This window comes from Calliphora vicina, chromosome 2 (genome assembly GCF_958450345.1).
Source record: "Calliphora vicina chromosome 2, idCalVici1.1, whole genome shotgun sequence".
Classification (NCBI taxonomy): Eukaryota; Metazoa; Arthropoda; class Insecta; order Diptera; family Calliphoridae; genus Calliphora; species Calliphora vicina.
The window spans coordinates 49,646,076-49,665,332 of NC_088781.1; the positions used below are offsets into that span (position 1 = coordinate 49,646,076).

Below are 19,257 nucleotides of genomic sequence, written 5' to 3' on the forward strand. Positions count from 1 at the left end.
AAAAAACAATTTCTTGTCAATAAATTTAAAAAGAAAAAATATAAAAGACATTTTTTAAAAAAAAATTTTGGCCATACAATTCTTTTCTCTAATAATTTTTTTTATATTTAAAATTAAATTTAGTTTACCAAAAAATATTTTAAAGTATAATATGGTGAAGTGTATATAAGATTAGGCAGAGCCGAATACAGATATTTTACTTGTTAAAAAAATGTTTTGGATTAGAACTAGAAATGAAGATCATAATATGACAACATCTTCCTTCTCATATTGAAATTTTCTAAGAATTATTTTCTTAAAACTTAGCAATATTTCTTGTTTCTTTTAAAACAACTCTTAGCTATATTTTTAGAATTTGCAAGAGTTAAAATTTAATATGTATTTTTGCTAATGATGCCACTGTTCTTCATATATGATCATGCTTGAGTATGCGTGCAAAACATTCATTTCGTCCTTTCATAGGCCATAAATTCATACATTGTTTTAACACACAAAAAAAGTGATGATGTTGTAAAATTAAATATTTCTTGTTTTTTTTTTTTGCTGCCGACACTGTTTGTTGTTGCTCATTTCAATTTAATTTTTATGTTGCAACATTGTATATATGTTTAATTTTGCCACACATTGAAGAATTGAAACAAAAAAAAATAACAAATGTTAAGTTATTTGGATTTATTATACAAAAGTTATTTAACATTTAATAAAAATACAATGGAAATAATTTTTTTACAGTAAATTATTTTGTTTCTCTTGTCGTCAATAACTCCTCTGTAGCCATATAGCTGCACAAAGAGGCGGGCAGACTGATTTGTTAAATAAGGGCGGCGTGGTGAAAGAGATACCCCCTATCTGTAGATATGTGTAATTGTCTGTACTAAATTTTTTTGCTTATAACATTTAAAAACACGTTTGTATATATGTAAATATTCGTCCTTTAAAATGCATAAGCATTTGTAGATTTTTATTGTGTATTTGGGTCGAACTACAATGGTCATGAAATTGCATTTATAAAAATGCTTAACAATTCAGTCGTTAAAATACATACATATACAATTTAAAACAATGTAGGTTTCAATTCTACCACGCTTTTTTCAATGTTTTGCTTTTTAAATTATTTATTTTTTTGGTTACTGCAACTATGTATTTATATACATACATAGTTAGAGTTGTTCAACAGACAAATACATGTGTACTGTAATATATGTTGTATATGTTACTTTTGTTTAAACAATTGCTTAAAGTCTCTTGGTTTCTGTATGTATTGTGTTACAGTACTCATGCTTTTTTTTCTTTTGGCGCCTTTTGAAAAAAGTTTTTAGTGTTCTTATTATTTCGGCTATTTGGTGGTTATAGAGACTTGTAAATGTTTTGAAAGCTGTTTTTAATAGCTTTATTGAGATAATGTTCATTTAACCGAATCACAGGAAAACCTTGATTTGTTTTATGATGTTTCCCAAAATATTATCATCTCCAGGCATGCCTTATTATTGTATATTCTATAATTTCTATGACTTTTTATTGAAATGTTAATTAAGTTGAAAGTAAATCCAAATATTTAAAAATTTACTTGAATTTATAAATAGTTTTATAGTTTTTTTCAGCATTTGCAATCGTTTATGGTCAATATGATTATTAAATTTGGAGTGATTTCCTCAAATGTTCCTATTATGTTAAATTATATAGTATTTCTTTGTTACATTATGTTCGTATAGAAAATCGAAATTTCTACAATTTGAAAATTAATTTTGTTACCAAAAATTTTACATAAATCCTGTAAAATTTGTATTGAAATTTGATGGAAAAATTTGTGTTTTTGAAAATTTTTTTATTATATTTTTTTTTATAAAAAAATTTGGAAATCTGATATTCTCTAATACAAAACTTTCAAAATAATATTTCTTAAAGCTCGAAATTGAATTTTTTCAAATGAATACAAATGTTTCTACACAACAGGAAATTGGTTTTCGTATTTTCTAGTGTTTTCAGCAGATAATACAATTTTTTTTGATATAAAAAATTGATTTGCGCTTTTTTCCTATAGAATACCAAAATTATTTTCGAAATGTTTCTCTACAATACATATTCGATGTTGAAAATTTTTCTTCAGAATAAAAATTTGATTACTGATGTTCGACATTTTTTTTTCATGAATATAAAATGGATTTTCAATAATCGTAATGTTTCTCTAGAATATAATATTGGTTTGGATATTCAAAAATATTAGAAATTTGACTATTTGAAATAAAAAAATAATCTATTCAAAATATAGAACTTTCTGGTATCGAAGATTTTGTATTTGATATATAGAATTTTCGATATTTAAATAATAAACTATAGAATTATAATTTAGATAAATTTCTTGTTCGAAATATAGAATTTTTGACATTGGAAATATTTCTATTTGAATTGTTTAGAATTTTCGAAATTCCAAATTTTTTTGTTTATAATATTGAATTTTCGGCACATGATAATTTTCTTTTGGAAATACATATAGAAATTTTGATATTTGAAATATACAATTTTCTCCATTTAAAATATGTACACAAAATTTCGATATTCTAAATTTTTATCCGAAATTTCAAATTTATGATAGTGATTTATTTTTTGTTAAAAATATAGAAATTTCCATATTCGAAATATAAAAATATCGGTATTCGAAATATAAAAATTTCGATATTCGAAATATAGAATTTTCGATATTGGCTATTTTTCTGTTTGTAAATGTTCTTTGATATTCAAAAATTTCTCATTCGAAATATAGAACTTACTACTATTATTCATCTATTTTATATTCGCAATGTAGAAATTTCGATATTCGAACATTTTCTATTCAATAAAATTCTGATATTCTAAATTTTTATTCGATATTTCAATATTCGAAATATAGAATTTTCTTTAAGAAATATTTGCAAATTTTCTTCGATATTTGAAAATTTCATATTCCACTTAAACATTCCAAAATATACAAATTTCAATATTCTAAATTTTATTTGAAATTTAGAAATGAAATTTTCTACATTTAAAATATGTATACAAATTTCGATATTCTAAATTTTTATTCGAAATTTCGAATTTATGATAGTCGATTATTTTCTGTTCAAAGTTTAGAAATTTCGATATTGGAAATATAAAAATTTCGATATTCGAATTATAGAATTTTCGATATTTTCTATTTTTCTGTTTGTAAATGTTCTTTGATATTCAAAAATGTCTCATTCGAAATATAGAACTTACTACTATTATTCATCTATTTTATATTCGCAATGTAGAAATTTCGATATTCGAACATTTTCTATTCAAAATATACAAATTCTGATATTCTAAAATTTTATTCGAAATTTAGAAGTAACGATATTCGATTATTTTCTATTCGAAATTTCGATATTTCAATATTCGAAATATAGAATTTTCTTCGATATTTGAAAATTTCTTATTCGAAATATAGAAATAATATCCAAATATATATATAAATTTCGATATTCTAAATTTTATTTGGAATCTGGAACTAACTACCTATATTGGCCTATTTTCATTCAAAATATAAAAATTTCGGTATTCGAAATATAGAATTTTCGATATTCGCTATTTTTGTGTTATAAATATTTGAAAATTTTCTTCGATATTCTAAACTTTCTTATTCCAAATATTGAACTTACTTATTCGATTTTTTTGTATTTGAAATATAAAATTTTCCACATTCAAAATATACAAATTTGGATATTCTAAATTTTTATTCGAAATATAGAATTTTTGATATTTGAAATATAAAATTTTCGCCATTCAAAATATAAAAATTTCGATATTTGAAATACATATAGAAATTTTGAATTTTCAATACTTGAAATTTTTCTGTTCAATATATTTTTCTTCGATATTCGATTACTTTCTATTCGAAATAAAGAATTTTCTTTACTCGAAAATTTGGTATTCTAAATATGGAATTTTTAATATTCAAACAATTTTCTATTCGAAATGTAGGAATTTTGATATTCAAGAATTTGAAAAATTTTCATTCTTTTAAATATTCAAAAATTTTCTATTTAAAATATAGAATTTTCATTACTATAAAAGTTGGTAGAGTAACTTCGGGTATTGTGGACTATGAGTCTAATGTGGACCAGTGTATATTTTCAGAAACTATTGAAGGTATGATAAAACTGATTTGTCGTACATTTTACAATGTGTTTGAAACGACAACTGCACGTTTGCTTTCATGAGTAATTGATATTTTGGCTTTTTATTCTTCTATTGAAATGAATGCGCGTGCTCAACATTTTTTTCGGCTCAAGTAAGAAACAAAATTTGGTATAGTTACTTGGTAGAATTTAATGTTTGGTTTTTTATGTAGTTAAAGTGGACACGTAGTTTTGCATACATTTGGTAAGAATTTCAGCACATTTAGATTATTAGGTAAAAATAATTTTTTACCACTGTAACCCAAGTTCGTGTAATGTGTACCACTTAAATTACTTGATTATGTACTACTGGTCCATATTACCTGACAATAACTACGTACTTTGTAAGCAATCTATCAAAGCCAAGAAGCTAATAAAAAAATGTCTAAACTTTTTTTTACAAAATATTATTTACTTGTTAAATAAATAACTTTGAAGCCACATAACTTCTTAATGGTTAGTGATAGAAAGAAAATATTGGTGCCGTTTTGCTAAGCTTAAAATGGCTTTTCATCGAGCATGTTTAAAAAAACTTAAATTCTTTTTATTTTTTTATGAGATTTGCGCCACCTGTTGTGTGTTTTTGGAACAATTGTATTCATTTTTGATTCAGAATCGACTGGTGAAATCATATTTGCAATATATTCAACCGTTTTTGCTCTACAGAAAAATGTGCTCAAAATGCGCGCTTTTAGGTGCTTTGAACCACCAAAAAAGTGAAAATTTTCCAAAAAAAAAAGACGCCATTGTTTTTATTTGCGCAAAAACCTTCAGAAAAATTATGATACCCGCAAATCAAATTTTTGAAATTAACTATAATATACATATATACATATTTTAACTTGAATTTTCATCATTTTTTGTCACACATAAGCTATGTTACAATTGTTACTGGAAAAGTGTTCATTAAATCCAAAAACTCGCAAGTAGAGAAAAAATCAAATTTTAGAGAGTGTTCTCTCGTTGCAAACTATTACAAGTTCTATTTTGAACTCGTAATAGTTTACATCTTATTTTTCATAGGTTTTGTGTTATTGCTTATTTATTTACAATTTTATTTTTGTGGTGAAAAAATGTAAAAAAAAGAATTTTCAATAAAATTGAAGAAAATGTTAGTATATATACATTTTAAAAGGAATAAAATAAGAAAATTGTGTGTATAAAAAAATCGTTTCTGGAAAAGCGTTCATTTACTTTTTACTATTTTTGAGAATTTAAGAGAGTCGTTTTGTAAATTTTGATTTTCTTCTCTCGTTGCAAGTATTTACTGGGAAAGTAAATGAACAGACCTATAATAAATTTGATACAAAAATTAAAAAAAAAATAAAAAAGGAATTTATTTTAATTTATATACCCTTCACCAAATTATACTTTAAAATAATTTTTTTTTTAAATATTTTTAATTAAAAAATTAAATTTTTTTTTTAATTGTTTTTAAATTTTTTTTTTTTGAAATTGTTTTTTATTTTTTTTTAAAAAAAGTTTTTTCCAAATTTTTTTAACAAATTTTTTTTTTTGGAAAAAAAATGTATGACAAAAAAAATTTTTTGATGAAAATAAAATTCGGGTTAAAAAATATTTTTCCCGATTTTGACCCATTGTAGGTCCAACTTACTATAGCCTTATCTACATCGTTGCAATGGACTTTGAAATATCTATCATTAGATATCCATATTGTCTATATTAATGACTCAGTAATCCAGATATAGATCAAAAATAGGTTTTTTGCTCATATCTCCGTTATTTATGGACCGATTTTGCTGATTTTAAATAGCAAACTTCTCGAAAGCATGTCTGACAGAATTATTGAAGATTTGGATCCCGAAGATATCTGGGGTCTTCAGAAAATTGATTTCAACAGACAGACGGACAGACAGACAGACAGACGGGCATGGCTTAATCGACTCCGCTATCTATAAGGATCCAGAATATATATACTTTATAGGGTCGGAAATGAAAAATGTAGAAATTACAAACGGAATGACAAACTTATATATACCCTTCTCACGAAGGTGAAGGGTATAATTAAAATTTCTACATTCCAATTGACTCAGACAGATTTGTTGTTTGATATGAAAATGTTTGGCAATGTCGTGTTAATCCTTTTTTCTTTTGTTTAGTATTTTCTATAGATAATTTTGGTATGTTCTGTTAAATATTCTTGCGAAAATGTGCAGTACAGTTTTTAATAGAAAATTTTGGATATAAAGTTTTCTCGTTAGACAATTTTATGTATAACAGTTATTTCTATAGACGACTTCCATGAAAGTAAGCTAATATAAAACTAAATTAAATTTGAGTATAGTGAGGGTGGCAAAAAATTTCTACTTTAACATTATTTTAATTTTTAGTTCACATATATACTATTGCGCATCATACGTATGATTATTATTTAATTCATTAACACTCATTCGCAGTTGGTGCGAAATAGAAAACTCACCTGTAATATACGTTTAGGTAGATTACGATCATCTTCTTCGGTAATTTGTGTACGATATGTTTGACGATCAAATGTCGGTGGATTATCATTAACATCCCGTACGTTTATTATAACGGTGGTGTAATTTGTCTTACGACTACGTGAAGCTTCCAAGCGTAATTCATACTGTATAGCGAAATAATAAAAGAAAAATTTTAATTAAAATTTTATATATGTGGTAAGTGGTTAAAAAGTAATTATAAAATGAGTTAAATCTAGCTTTATTTCACATATAGTATTTCCAGTTTCTTTTATGTTTTATGTATTTTTGTGAGAGTTTTTAGTTATACAAAAATTTATATAATATTTTTCATTTTATTTCCTACTTAGTAGTTGGGTATGGCTTTTTTTGTGTAAATGTGTTTAAAAAAGTTTAATGTCTTCGACATAATCTGCATAAAACTTTATTTAGTGTTATGTGCTTTTTGTTATTTTTAGTTTTTGTAGTTGTTGTGTTTGCCACAACAAAATTTATGTTGCTATTTTTTTTGTAAAGTTCACCATAAATATGCCATTAGAGTGCTCTGATTTCTTTTATTTTTTGAATAAAAAGAAGTATAAAAGAGCTAATATGCAAATCGCATATAAGACTGAAAGTAACTGATGTTATGATCTCCATACTTTTTGTTGCATGTCAAAAAGTTGCAAATACATATGGAACAAAAACGTTACGGTTGTCGTTTTTTAAGTACTGTGGGCAAAGTTGAAATAAAAGATTTTAGATATAAAAATTTAATATTATAAAGTTAATGTAGTTTTATATAGAAGGGTAAAACAATATTCCTGCTAAATTAATTTTTACGAAATTGCTGCTTGCAACATTCATCATGTTTATAAACATTTTCATCAGTAGAACTTCTACTTATCTGATAACATTAACATTAAAGCTGCTAAAAGCTCTAGGTGATCATTGTGAAAATAGAACATTCTAGTTTTGTCCGTTAGATATTTCATGAAACTACTGGCACTGTGTATATAAATAGTAACAGTGAGTTGAAAAGTGGATGTATGTAGGCGCTGTTAGAGTTAACGTCATCTGATTTATCAGTGTATTATTGTAAATTATAAAGTGTGTTAAAATTCTTTATAATTTATTTAAAATAACATGTTTTCTCTTTTTTCACGAAACAGGAATCTTTCCCAGTAATATTTGCTTTTTCACTGTTCCTCAAAATCCTTAAAATAACTTTAGTATTTAGTATTGAATTTATTTGAATGTTTACCATAAAAAAGTATTTGGAAATGAGAAAGTACTTAAGTAAAGTTTGCCACATATTTTTCTCTAGTTCTTCTTTGTTTGTTTCATGTTCTATGTTTAATGTATGAGTGATGTGATTTTTATAATTTCTACAAAGTGTTGGCTGTAGCGAAAAAGAAAACTTTACATATTGTTGACAAATAAAAAAAAAGAAGTAATTGTTTTTTTATTGCATCTATTTCCATGTTATTTGCATAGACATAAAAGGTGTATTTTGAACCGGAAATGTTTTAATAATTTTTATAACTAAAACTTTTACAAGATGGAAAAGTTGGCACACAGCCAAGCTATCTTTGCAGTTTAAATTGTTATGCCCTGATACCTTATGATGTGACCGGAAATATATGTGGTTATTTCTTTAAACTTTGTCACTTTGGTTTTAAGTTTATTTGCATAATAATGACATATTCATTTGTATGATTTTGTGATACTTACCCTTGGTCTAGTTTCATAATCTAGGGGTGATGCTACGAATATAGCTCCAGTATTATTTTGTACACCAAAAGCATTGCCTATGTTACCGCCTGTGATCGAGTATCGAATACTCGAGGCTGAAATTAGAAGAACAAATGAAAATAATAATAAAAAATTTGTTGTAATAAAACTGTGCACGAAATTTACATTTTTTTTCTGTCAAGAGGGGTACCCTTGATTCTCAAACCTAAAGAAACGGTTAGCACAACTGAACTTAGCGTACTCGAGTTTGTTTAACCAACCTGGTGCCTCGCTTGACAGTTTTTTCAACTAGCACAGAGTAGTTATGTTTAAAAAGATGAAGAAGATGTCTTTCCATTTGACATCTCATCGCAGACAAAAGTATATATGCTCTGAGTTTTTCTGAAATTCTAAGATGTCAGTCTGTCTGTTGAAAATACGATAGGGCACAAATTCTCTCTGTTGGTAAACTTCCTCCTGGATGCATTGCATGAGTGGTAGTCATCCCCTGAGTGCTGGTCCAAGATTCAAACAAAAATACAAGATTCACATCGGTAAATTCTTCAAAAACAAATACGTGTCCTACATTAAACATTTATTAGCATTCTAGCATTCTTCTTTCCAAATTGGAAGCCGCGTTGGCAAGTGATTAAGGATATGAAATAGTCGCTGAAGATGGTAAAGAATTTTGTCTATTCATATAGTGTAAAATTATGACGTTTACGATAATCTGTGAATGTTAATGAAATAATTAAATTGATAAGGTCCTAAAACCAAATCAAATGTGTGATTGTGACAACGCTGAAGAGACTTTAAAAATGCATGCGGAAACTGAACAACAAAATTATGCTACCATAATAATGACGGTAAACAATGGAATAAAAATTAGATCAAAACTTTACTTGATATTAGAGGTATCCTCTCGAATATGTGTATAATGATTTGACAAAAGCTGAGTTGAATTCAAATCAACCAAATAAAGGTTTTTTGTTTTGTTTGAGGTATTCAGTCCAATAAGATTGTAAAGGTTTGATTAAAAATGAGAAATAAATGGGCTAGGAAAAGTACGATATCGCATGGATATTCGATTGCAGGAGATTTAAAAGAATGTAGAGGATTTAAATATCAGATTAATCCTATTTGGTTGGTTGTTTTATTTTCTATTACAAACATTTATTATCGGTAATATGGGACACCTCGAATTTGAAGTATGGACGAACATTTTGTTCAGAAATTTTCAACACCACACATTTCTGATCAAAAAATAATATTTTCGGGAAAATTGACTTATTGATATTGAATATCAAACTGATTACAATATCTATAAGAGACTAGTATGTAGTTATGTGACTAATACGTAGATAAGTGGACCTAATTTGGGGGCTATGGTCAAATGTGGACCGATCCAAACAAAAAATTGTTTAGTGTTTTTTATTGGTTGAATGATTTAAAAATTGCAAAACATTTGTGCAATATAAATTTATTTAAAGTACTGGCCGCTTTTAACTATGACTTTTTCGCATCTTTTAGGCAATATATGTATTTCGAGCTAAAAGAACTGTCCATCTTTTGAAGCCAAGAACGAATCAAGCCAATATGTCCCAAAATATGTTCAAAGTGAATCGTATCAAAGAGTGAGTGTTCTGAATCGATTGAAACAAATGGTATGTCCTTTAGGGGGTCTAGGGGGTTACTCTCTAACGAACAATCGAAATACTCTTCCTCCAACCATTAAACCAACGACATTTATTGCGTATATATCTAAAAATATTTTTTCAATATTCAGTATTTATTTTTAAACATTTGTACAGTAGAAATTTATACAAAGTATCGGCCATTGTTAGCTATGGCCTTTTCCTATCTTTCAGGCAACATATGGATTCCGAATCAAAAGATCTGATTATCTTTTGAGGCCATCAAGCCAATTTCGGAGACCCTGTTGTGAAGTAAAGCGTATCCCAGAGAGATCATTCTGCATCGATAGAATCAAATAGTAGTTGGATGGGGAAAGGTATGGGCCAAAAGGCAGATGAGGTAAAACTTCCTAACCACTTTTTGTAAATACAATTTTAACAAGTATTGCAATATGTGTTCGAGCGTATCCAATATGTAATATTACGGTTGATGTTATGCTCTGGCCAGATTTCAGCAGCTCATAATAGGTAGGACCCTTTTATACCCACCAAATACATAGCATTACCTTAGCGCCATGGATATTTGTCTTTAATGTCCATACGGCTGGTTATCCGGGCTTTACGTACGATCTATTACGCTTCGGGTTATCGTAATGTATTCACTTTCATCAATCAAGCCAATTTCGTATATCTGATTCAAAGTGAAGCGTATCCCAGATAGAGTATTCTGCAATGATCGAAACAAATAGTAGTCAGACAGGGCAAGGTGTGTACTATAAGGCAGATGAGGCGAAACTTCCCAACCACTTCGTCTATCTATCAAGGTCTCTCGTCTTCAATTTGTATGGTCCCAATTTCACTACTTTTGGATGAATCCTGCTCCTCGAAAACATTTTGGAATTGCTGTTTGAGTAGTTCCCAATGATTTTGAGAGCTCTTGTTGAGTTTTACAACAATCTTCATCTTTGGCTGACTTGGACGATATTTGTCTTCCGTGTCAAATATCACGACTTCTGAACCAAACAAACCAAACGCATTCACTATAAGTTTCAGTGTGTTGTTTTCGAATTAAAAATGTAAAGCAAAACTTCCCGCATATGACGCTTTGACATTTTCGATTAACAAATTTTTTGTTCAATAATTAAGTAAGAATAAATGACAGATATGTACCGTTCAGGATTACAAATAAGCTATCCCTGATTTTTAAGTCATTCACCCAATACATGGACTAATTTTTATTAAGATTCGTATTACTTAGGTATTTATATACCATAGTGCTTCATTCCGGAAAGAAAATTGTGTGGGGGCTGGGAGACATCATTGACCGATTATTACCATTTTCAACAGACCGTGACATTTTATCATAGGAGCATCATGTATCATGGTATTGTCTCCAATCTATCAAAGATGTTGGCACAATAGTCGTCATTGTTTGTTTTACCATTTTGAAGGTAGTTAATGTACCGCGAGCATCCCAAAAAACGATCGACATGACATTATTTGCTGCCAAACACTGCTTGGCTGTCTTTGGCGCCGATTCACACCGAGAAGCTTAATGTTTTGATTGCTGTTCCACGGTGCAATACAACGCCAAACACTTGTGCGAAGTTGTCACATTGAGTTTGTGGATGATTGTTAATAAACGCGGCACCCATTTTGCGGAAAGCTTTTTTCAATCTCCGATCGGCCACGAGAATGTAATGAATGTTTTCAATTATTTCGTGCGTAGAGACCTCAATTCGTCGTCCAGAATGTTCGGCAACTTCCGTATTTGTACGGGTACAAAGATATTCAGTGAACCACTTGTTTACCCTTGAAATTGATGGTTCAGAGTTCCCATAGTATTTATCAAGCATAACCTTGTATGGAGTGATGTTTTTTTTCCACAACAAATAAAGCTTAATGAGGACATCGTCATCTAAAATGCAAAAGAGCCTATCAACACTTTTTTACATATTACAGGAGGGACACAAAACATAATAAAATTTAAAGTATTATGGTTACAAACATGATTTTCTTTCTTTGATAAAGTCATTATTTTTTAAAATAGAAAGCTAAAAATATGTGAAGACGTTTGCCTTGAAGCGCTTTACCAATATCCATTAAAAACTCAATTTTTAATATGTTAGTTGTTACGCCCTTTTGCATTTAATACTAAAATGAACTTTTTTTCATTTTCACCTCAAGTTAATCGGTAGTCTGGGGGCAAATCATGGCATTCGATATCGAGTGCACGTTCGTGTAGAAAAAAATTTCGATGACCGCAATGTTTTGAATCACGGTAGTCGATCGTAATTTATATTACCTACTACTATTTTTTACATTGCTGAAGCATATGACAATAAGAAAAACAAAACAAAAAAGGAAAACAAAATAAATAAATTTGTGATAAATTGTTAAATTGTGAAAAAAATGCAGAAAAAATTTAATAAAAATGGATTCAAATGTTTTTTTTGTATTCCTCATCATCGGCCAGTGACAAATTTCAGAATGTTTTATACTTTGATTAGCACAAAGTACCATGTGTAATGTTGTGAAAAACGTAAACAAAATACAAAACAAATTGTAGCCCAAAATTTTACAATTTTAAAATAAAATATGTATATTTTTTACACTTATTTTGAGAAAATATCATAAAAATACGTATATTTTCATTTATTTATTATTTTACTTCATTGTTTTGGTTGATTTGTTTAGTTTTACCACTAAACGGCAGTGTTTGTTTCTTTTCGATAAGAGATTACCAATCGAGTACAACTTCGAGTAAATACGTTTCGATAACGACTGCCGTGATCCACGTTAACTACATTTCGATGATAAAGTACTCGATTTCGATGCGGTGATTTGGCCCCTGATATCAATGGCTGTCAAACACACTAAGTGACGCAGCTTGTTTAAATTTTGACAGAAGTCAACTAATAGATGCCTGTTGATAGGAGCAGTGTCGTCCTTTAAGTTAGAGGCGGGAAATATTAAAAGTCACAGGCTTAGTAATTCGCCATCGTATCTAAAATCTTCATTTAGTTTTATTTAAAATTTATGTAAATTGATGTTATTAACTTGTTAATATCCGTGAAATATAATATGTAATATTCTTCCCATTCCGCCATATTAAGCATAAACATATTTTGTATCACATATTTCATGCTTCTCTTAATACTTGTGTTATTTATAGGAAATAGGAAATTTCCACATAAACAAATACTGCTATTAATTCTTGTGTTTTTTTTAAGCATTACTCATAAATTTTCTCTAATATATTTTCTATTTATTTAGTTCTATTTATGCGTTAAACATTTTCAATATTGTAAAATTCATTTTATTATTTATCCAAAGTCTTAACAAACTCGTGTTATGCTTTATGCTAGATAATTGTGTTTTATTAAAACTTCAATAATATACCAAGAATAATCATATCTCTTTTGTTTGTGTTTCATACTTTGTACTCGTACTATATATTTATTTATTATTATAGCCAGCAACAAAAAATATGGGGGGCATAATGATTTTGTCATTCTGTTTGTAACACATGATTATATTTGTCGCAGACCCACATTAGTATATATATTCTGGATCCTCTTAAGATTCTAAGATGATTTGGTTATGTCCGTCCATCTGTCTGTCTGTTGAAAACACAGTATGGCCCAAACTAAAGGAGTTGAATATAGAAAGAAACTCACGGAAATAAATTATTATAATTTTAAGAGAAAAAGGCTTTTTGCAACATTTACTCATTGTAGGGTATCATAAATTCGGACTTGACCGACTTCACTTTCTTACTTTCTTATTTGCTTTTATTTGTTGTTTATTGAGGGTTCGGTCGTCTTAGTAATTGTCTTTAATTTTCACATAATTTGTTTCGTTCTTAACTTAACTGAAATATTTACTTTGTTATTTTTTTCTTCTCTGGAGTGAGAGCCGGATATAAAATTATGATTTATTTAACTAAAGAAATACATTTAGACTTTGAGGCGACAATTTTAAAAGTTGTGTGTTTTTTTTTTTTTGCTTTTTAAGGAAATATACTGATGAGTAATTTTGTTTTTTTTGTGTTACATACTGTAATGTAGTGTGAGGGCTGGGAATTTTAAACTTACATCAGAGATTTTATGCTTTTATATCATTGGAGGAACAAATGTTGAAGTTTTAAAAATAAACTTTATTTTAATGCTGTTTTATTTATATTGTTTAGTTAGTATAAAGTGAAAAATGTATTAAAAAATCTTGATGTTTAAGCTGCTTTTAATATTGTCCTTAGGACAAGGGATTTTTTAAGGAATAAAAGTTGTTTTGAAGCAGGTCATAAATATTGTATTAAATTTAAAAATCTGATAAGATTTTGCTTGAATTTGGGGACTACTAAAAGGACTTTTAATATTGATAGTAAAGCGAGGAATATTGAACAAAAACAAGTTACAATGTTAAGATTTTGAAGTTTGAATATGGTTAAAAATGAATTCAAGAATAGGTTGAGTAAATTTTAATATTTCAATAAGTGAAGGAATAACTTTGATTTGTATATCAACGGATCCTTACAATTTTACCATTTTTCTTTCGATTTAGGCTAACTTGTATCAAGTTTTTTAATAGCATAATTGAAATATTTTCTTATACTTACACTCATTGTGATTTTTGGCATTAACTGTGAGTACTGTTGTCTGTAAATCGGCATTTTCATCAATTTCAGTCTCGTATAAAAATTTATCAAAATAAGGCGGTGAATCGTTTTTATCGGCAATACCAATACGTACAAATTTTGTAACTGCAATGAAAAATATAAGAAAAAATAAATATAAATTTAATTTAAATGTGTTTATAAAAGTGGTTTTTGTATATTTTTATAGTTTGTTAAAAACTTTTTTAATAATTGTTTCAAAAAATTTTCCCTAATACAAACAAACAACAACTATATTACAATAAAAAACAAACTTTTTGCTTATTGTAGTTTCTTAGAAAAAAAATATCTTTATACTAAGAAAGAAAGAAGAAATATAATAAAAAAAATATATATTTAAGTTTTCTATTTATTTGTATGCTCCAGAAAGTAACATGGATCCAAATGCATGTTGGCAGAACGAAGAAATGTAATCAGAATATAAACCAGCAAAACAATAACCCAAATTCTATCTAAATCCCCTGCAATTTCAAACAATTTTGTATCTTATTCATAAATTAACATTTTGCTGGGTTATTTTCCCAGCAGTTAAGCAAGTAGTCAATGTATCCCTTATACAGAGTAACTGTCACTAATATCTGTTCACTTGGCTGACTCCAATTCATATATTTTGGATAATTTGACACATATGTGCTCTGAGGAGTCAATTGTTTTCTCTATACATCCCATGTAATCTAGCGTGAAGACAATTATCAATTAAGTGTCTCTAAGTAATCTAGAGTGTGGTCACTTTAAACGTTTTTTTGTGCTCAACTTTTGTCTCCTAGAACTGCTGGGTTATTCTGGTATCTAGGAAATCCTATACTTATACACATGCATACTAGGCTCTCTCCCAAATACACATTTATTTCCACACACATCCTTAGAATTGTTGTTGTTTCTCCTTAAAAAAAATATGTGTTTTTTTATACGATTTCTTTAAAAACTAAAAAGTTTTCTCTAACGTTCCATTTTACAAACAAGTTTTTATATGTTTATTTCTCTCAAATTTTATAAAAAATTATAAATAGAGCTTTATAAAAAGTTTATCCTGGATTTTATAGTTATAATGTAAGTTAAATTTAGCCAAACAATACTTGTATTACAATAAATATGTGCTGAAAAATATTAAATTAAATTTATTTTTATATTCTAGCTAACAATATTTAAATAAAGCTTCTAAAATACTTTCAACAGATGATGTAATTATGCCTTAGGGAAAACCTTAATCGAAAAATATATTTAAAATACACAAAAGCAAAATTTGAATTGCAAACTTCACAGCATACTTCATAATCAAAATCTCTTAAATTGTTTGAAAGAAGCTTAAGTTGAATTTAGATTTCTTTACAATTTAGGGATTCATTTGAAGCGTTTCAGTGGTCACAGTTTTAAATTTAATGGCAGCAGGCTCAAACATAGTCGATCCCGATTTTCATGTACTTAGTTTATATGAAAATGGACACAAAATTTAATTTAATTGAGGGGTCTTTCATTAACCCTCTAACCCAAAAACTTTTAAAAGCTAAAAAAAAGTTGTCGAATAATTTTTTTTAGGGTAATTATGACCCAAGAAACTCAGAACAGCCATAAGAAACTAATTTGCAAATTAAGTTTAGGAAACATGCGCAAAAAGGTGAAGAGCGCCTGGATACGATTTCATTGAAAAACTAATGAAAAATAACTAATAAAAAATATTTCGAATATATCGGGCGACAAAAAGTTAGTAAAACTTTGATTTAAAATATAAAAAAAACATGACATACATAATTTATGACAGCATTCACAAAACAGCTGACAGAACTAAAACTAAAAGTCAGAATGACATTCGAGGGAAATTAACTGAAATCAAAGTCAAATTTAAAAAAAAAAACAAGTAAGAAAGTATAGTCGGTCAAGCCCGACCATATGATACCCTACACCATTCTATTTATGGACCATTCGCAATAAAATTAGGTGGCATGACTTCTGTATATATGAAACCTATTTGTGTTGAATTTCATTAAAATACCAACATTTTTAAGAAATCTATACTCATTGAAATGAGTTTCGGAAGTGGGCAGTATATGGGAGCTATGACTAATTATGGACCAATCGTTATAGAATTTTGTGACATGACTTTTGTATATATATAAATTATTTATGTTGAGTTTTATAAGAATACCAATATTTTTAAGAGATTTATGCTAGTTAAAGAGATTTTCGGATTATAGACCCATATGGTAGCTATGACTAATTTTAGACCGATCATCACAAAATTTGGTGAGCCGAGATTGACTAATAAAAAACTTATTTTTGCAGAATTTGGTTTGGATATCTACATAACTAAGGTATTTATGAGAGCTAAAATATTTTCAGATAGGGCAATCGTAGGGGGGTTAGGAGAAATAATGGACCGATTCTTATCAAATTCAATAGGCTTCGTCCTTGGGGCAATAGAAGAGCTTGTACCGAATTTTATCGAATTATCTTTCAAATTGCGACCTGTAGTTTGATTACAAAGTTTACATAGACGGACAGACGGACGGACGGACATCGCTAAATCGACTCAGAAAGTGATCCTGAACAGATTGGAATACTTTAAGGTGTTGGGACAGTATTTAGGCATGTTACAAACATCAGCACTAACCCAATATACCCTCCACTATGGGAGGGTGGATTGGTGTTTTGTAATGTATGACTTGAGGCACTCTTGCGGGTTAGAGGGTTAAGCGCTTCCTATTTTGAAATCTAAATAAAAGACAGTGTATGTGAGATATCATCCAAATTTTCTATTAATTTGAAAGCCTATCGATGCCATAATGTATGCAATAAAATATCGTGCAAAGGTCTGTTGAGGCTTCGCTAGCAATTTTCCATGATTATGGCGTGTAAATCAGGGTGACTTAGATTATGTTGGCTTTGAGGGCCAGTTATGGTTTGTTTGCGTAGACCTGTAACTTAAGAAAACCCATCAAAAAAGACTAACGGGTTCAAATCGCGCGATTTCAGTGGCCAGTTCACATCACCTCCACGTGAGATGACCATGACCTTAAATCGGTCGTGCAGAATGTCTAATGTATCATCCAATTCAGACCAACAGAATTGTTAGTCATCGACTTATAGGTTTCGCTATTGAAGGTAATGGAATGGCCAACGTCATTGTCAAAGAAATATGGAACGATGAGAACGCCAGCCCAAAATCTACACCAAAATGTGAGTTTTTTTGGATGAATTTGATGCTCTTGGATCTCGTGTGGATTGGTATCGTTCAAAATTTTAAAATTTTGTTTGCAGAAGTTCCCATACATCGAGAAATGGGCCGTATTGCTGAAAATTTGTGTCAGACCAGAACTCCCATTAGAATAAGGCAATTTTCTCATTTGTTCGTGTTACTGAACGCTATATCCAACCAGGGCAGGCGCGGATCCAGGTCAACCATTTGGGGGGGGGGGGGGTGCAACAATTTAAATTTGTTCTACATTATTCTTTTTATTCCTTTTTTATATGAAAACTTTTCGGTTTTGGGGGGGATTTCCTATTTCACCCCCTATGGATCCAGGCGCGGATCCAGGATCCAGGGTGATTTGGCAAAACAAATTGAATAAACGACAAACAATTCGACAGGTGTAGCTTCAACAATAAGGTCGCTATCAACCTTTTTTTCCCCTTTTTTCCCTTTTTCTGGTCCATAGGTAGCAAACCGTTCAAAATTCAAGGAACAAATCAGTTACAAAAAAGTGTACATAAGATCTCAATTAACAACTTTCTATAACATATTAACTTCCTGGGAATGATACCTTACACCGTTAAGGTAGGTCAATATAAGTTAGTAAGAAAAAAACTAAACGAATTAATGGTGTTTTCTTTTCTGATACAAAATGTTGCCTATTTATTTTATACCATTTATAAAAGGTTACCCATACCCTCATAATGTGTTGCATTTTTTATGTAGCTTCTAAATATTACAAAACTATACTTTTTGCTTACATAAAAAGTGGTGCAATTCTAACCCAAAAAGAACACGACCAAACTATATTTTTCTTGCAGAAAAGAACACAAAGAAGGGTAAAAGGCAGAATAAATGCATCATTTATGCCAGAAAAGAAAACACCATATGTGTTTTGGGCCATAAACTATTAAATTATTATAAACTAAAACATATTTTAGGCAGCTTTAAATAAAATATTGCTAAATTTATTCCGAATTTGTTAAAGTTTTTTGCGATTTTGATCTTGAAGATGAAGTTTTTGATTTTATATGTTCACACATTTTGTTCTACAATAGATTCCCAATAAGCAAGCATTTTTACTGGAATTCAAGTTGAATGCAAGTGTAATTCAAGCCTTTACTTATAGTCAAGCAATTGAATTACAGTTGTATTACACTTTATTTCAATAGCATTCTCCAGTAAAAAGGAAACATAAATTCAAGCCATACGTTTTTTGTTTAAAAAATATTTAATTTTTCAAATATTTTTTAATTTTAAAACATAATTACATTTGCATTCAAGACAAATTCCAACAAAATGTTCAAGTGATTGAATTTTTCGGTCTTTGGTGCTTACTGGGTTGAATCAAAATTCCGAACTGTTTGCAAGAAATGAGCCTGAGAAAGTGATCACTTTTTTGCAAAAATGACAC

General features: G+C 28.7%; 1 protein-coding gene across 2 annotated transcripts in view; it reads right to left on the reverse strand.

The window, feature by feature from the left end:
• Positions 1 to 19,257, reverse strand: part of CadN2 (Cadherin-N2) — a 408,037-nt gene that overhangs the window by 105,239 nt on the left and 283,541 nt on the right. For both annotated transcript variants that reach the window (XM_065501890.1, XM_065501891.1), the window contains exons 2-4: positions 14,600 to 14,743; positions 8,348 to 8,463; positions 6,616 to 6,780 (exon numbers count right to left, since the gene is read on the reverse strand). In XM_065501890.1, coding sequence (XP_065357962.1) covers positions 6,616 to 6,780; positions 8,348 to 8,463; positions 14,600 to 14,743 — 425 coding nt within the window. The remainder of the gene's footprint in view (positions 1 to 6,615; positions 6,781 to 8,347; positions 8,464 to 14,599; positions 14,744 to 19,257) is intronic.